Source organism: Echinococcus granulosus, assembly GCF_000524195.1.
Source record: "Echinococcus granulosus chromosome Unknown EG_S00404, whole genome shotgun sequence".
Taxonomy (NCBI): domain Eukaryota; kingdom Metazoa; phylum Platyhelminthes; class Cestoda; order Cyclophyllidea; family Taeniidae; genus Echinococcus; species Echinococcus granulosus.
The window spans coordinates 2550-6420 of record NW_020170783.1 but is presented as its reverse complement, the minus strand read 5'-3'; the positions used below and the strand labels follow the sequence as shown (position 1 = coordinate 6420).

The following is a 3871-nucleotide window of genomic DNA, read 5'->3' as shown; positions in this document are numbered from 1 at the left end:
AAAAAGTGGGGTGCGTGAAGAGTGAGCATGCTCCTTACATCATCAGTAACTCACTCTGCGGGAAAGGGAATGATCGGACTGCGGGATAAAAACATGTACTAACGTTGTCATCGATTACGGTACGGAGGCGAATAAAATAGTCCAATGTTGAGCTTAGCGGTTTGTTGTAAAAAGCCGTTCATCAGAACTGCTGTGACGTGTCGTGTTGTGAAAACGACATTTGATTCAATCGGGATGATTAACGAACATGAATGGAGCCTAGCCATAGGAGTAAGGTGTGCGGGTCTCTCGGTACGCACAAATTTATTTTAGTTCTTTCACGTTTTCGATGCTTCTGCCTACCGACCATTTCACGACCACACTTCACTCGCACTAAGCCTGCACCAAGAGACATTTACGAAGTAAAGAAGCGCCAACTCCACGTTAATGCGGACTCATCAAGGTGTGTGACATTAAAATACGAGACGAAGGCGAATCCATGATGCCTTATGCACAGCTTGTTTAGGTGATAGACAAAGAGATGTACGTGGTTAGGGCAGAGGAGGATGTTCCGAGCTGGGCTCCGATCCACTGCGTAGCGCATTGAATATCACTCATGAAGGATCGACGTCTATCGCATAATCCGATTACATCTACAACAGCTACGCACGAGGTATTAGTAGTGATGTCTTCACACGCCATCAATGGAAGCCTCCGCTATTCCGTAATTCAGTCGTGACGCGCAGGAGTGGGCTCCATCCTGGTTGGGTGTATCAAAGGGCACCTTCTGAAACAAAGTGCGGTAATTGTGCTGTTGGAACTCACCGTGGCTGCGCAGTCCATTAAATTGCATTTTCTCAGGAATCTTCGCCTGTTTTATTATGGCACTTGCCATTGTGTCCTCAGCTGTGTCAATCCCATAAGGCTTTGTGGCAAGGCGTCGAAATGAATGCCAAGCAATGGGGTATGAACATGGAAGCAATCCTATCAGCAGTCGTTGAAGCGGAGTTGGACTGGTTAACACCTGCGAAGGCAGGAGCGTGGGGAAGATAAGAAGCTGTTTATGAAAGCATTAGGTGCTTATGTTTGCCTAGGCACGTTAACATTCGCCTTCGAGGAGAATAGCCTTCATTGTACGATACTTCTCTTGCCTGTGACAAAGCTTGTATACCAGGCTGCACTTACCAGTTAGCACGCTGAGCGATTGCATATTAGAGCAAGTAATCTCACGACCACTTGCTCAATATAAAAATATTCACCTGTTATTAAAGGTTACTTTTTCATGCCTATCTAGCTCAAGTCATCTTTATTCAGTTTGGCCTGTTTCAAAATCTATTATACAGGGCTATTACTACATGACATTACTAACTATATATGAAAAAAGTTAAAAAAACATGAGGCATATACTGCGAATTTTCGTAACGTAAGTGCTTAATTCAGGAATTTCGTGCAGTAACTCAGCACCGCAGCCCACGTTTGGTTAAAATTAGGGTTTATGTCAAGTTAGTGTATCATCTTGAATTCATTTTGGGCTGTGTGACGGATATGTAGAAGTGGAAGAGATGTTGATGCTGGACTGTGGAACCCTAGTTACTCTGGTTGGGTGGTGCGAGAGATGTATGGTTTGTACTCAACTGAGAGATATGAGGCTTCTATTTCATTCTGATGTTACACTGTCAGTAATTATTCAGTGTGTTCCAACATCTTTTACGCAAAAAGTGCAATATCCACGACTTAAAACTACCAAATTTATTTCATCCATGGGCAGTGCTCTTTTTCAGCGGTGGATTGCGCAGGGGCCAAAGAAGTGTGAGGATTCGACTCCAAGTCCCATGGCGAAAGTGGCTTTGTAGAGACCGACAGCGTGCACAACTAATCGGCTGTCAACCAACGGGTAATGTGTCGGGCAGGGTGCTTAGATCTGAGCATACTCTGATCCCCTCTTTCTCCTCAGTTCATCCGCCATTTCATGATTGGAAAGGTAGCAAGGCGTGTTTGTTTCATTGAACATCTCTGCTCTCAGTGGAAAAATATGAAAAAGCTGGTTGCTCGATTTGACGTATTACACAAATCGCTACACAAAATATGTGAAGTTTATACAACGCGTTGTTTGATGCGGCCATAATCTGTTGTCTTGTTACTAACAAAAGACGCCGGCGTTATTCGCAATGCTCTATTCGAAACTGCAGCTATGCACGTGAAGTTCATAGACGATCTCTATGCGCTGGTCGACCACGTCTCTGATGTCGAGTAGATGGAATTTTGGAAGCAGCTCTTCTTCCTTCCCCTCACCCAATCGAAATGAACAGCTAACGAGCTAATAAGCCCGCAATTCCCTTATGCACTCCTCTCCCATAAGACTTCCATCCATCTTCTCATACCCTATGCAAGCTAAAACGACACATATGCCAATAACTATTGCACTCTTGCACGCCCAGGTGAATAATAGATAAAAAACATTTGAATGGCCTCCATTCCTTGTAGGCTGCCCTATATTACTTAAGCTGAACTTCTGCTAGGCTCAATTCCTTCCATAGAGTCATATTAGTTTAACCGATATTCAGATGGTCTCAATTCCCACATGGGAGCCCCTGCATTGCGCAATTTGACCTTACGATAGCCTCGATTCCTCCTAAAGTTTCATTTATTACGTATTCTAACGTTCCCCTGGATTCGATTATTCATGTGATGTCGTCTTTAGAACTTTCCAAACAACAGTCTCGTTTCCTAATATGCATGCATCGTTTTGCATCGTACAAAGTGTTTGCTTGAAAAAAGTGGGGTGCGTGAAGAGTGAGCATGCTCCTTACATCATCAGTAACTCACTCTGCGGGAAAGGGAATGATCGGACTGCGGGATAAAAACATGTACTAACGTTGTCATCGATTACGGTACGGAGGCGAATAAAATAGTCCAATGTTGAGCTTAGCGGTTTGTTGTAAAAAGCCGTTCATCAGAACTGCTGTGACGTGTCGTGTTGTGAAAACGACATTTGATTCAATCGGGATGATTAACGAACATGAATGGAGCCTAGCCATAGGAGTAAGGTGTGCGGGTCTCTCGGTACGCACAAATTTATTTTAGTTCTTTCACGTTTTCGATGCTTCTGCCTACCGACCATTTCACGACCACACTTCACTCGCACTAAGCCTGCACCAAGAGACATTTACGAAGTAAAGAAGCGCCAACTCCACGTTAATGCGGACTCATCAAGGTGTGTGACATTAAAATACGAGACGAAGGCGAATCCATGATGCCTTATGCACAGCTTGTTTAGGTGATAGACAAAGAGATGTACGTGGTTAGGGCAGAGGAGGATGTTCCGAGCTGGGCTCCGATCCACTGCGTAGCGCATTGAATATCACTCATGAAGGATCGACGTCTATCGCATAATCCGATTACATCTACAACAGCTACGCACGAGGTATTAGTAGTGATGTCTTCACACGCCATCAATGGAAGCCTCCGCTATTCCGTAATTCAGTCGTGACGCGCAGGAGTGGGCTCCATCCTGGTTGGGTGTATCAAAGGGCACCTTCTGAAACAAAGTGCGGTAATTGTGCTGTTGGAACTCACCGTGGCTGCGCAGTCCATTAAATTGCATTTTCTCAGGAATCTTCGCCTGTTTTATTATGGCACTTGCCATTGTGTCCTCAGCTGTGTCAATCCCATAAGGCTTTGTGGCAAGGCGTCGAAATGAATGCCAAGCAATGGGGTATGAACATGGAAGCAATCCTATCAGCAGTCGTTGAAGCGGAGTTGGACTGGTTAACACCTGCGAAGGCAGGAGCGTGGGGAAGATAAGAAGCTGTTTATGAAAGCATTAGGTGCTTATGTTTGCCTAGGCACGTTAACATTCGCCTTCGAGGAGAATAGCCTTCATTGTACGATA

General features: G+C 44.7%; 1 protein-coding gene across 1 annotated transcript; it reads right to left on the bottom strand. All coding sequences in view use genetic code 11, as the record gives it.

The window, feature by feature from the left end:
* Positions 1-670: 670 nt before the first annotated feature.
* On the bottom strand, positions 671-3625 carry EGR_11135 (hypothetical protein; the record flags this gene model as incomplete). Its single annotated transcript, XM_024500382.1, has 2 exons — positions 671-1003; positions 3428-3625. The coding sequence occupies 2 exons, from the start codon at positions 3623-3625 to the stop codon at positions 671-673; spliced, it is 531 nt and encodes a 176-aa protein (XP_024345204.1).
* Positions 3626-3871: the final 246 nt, after the last annotated feature.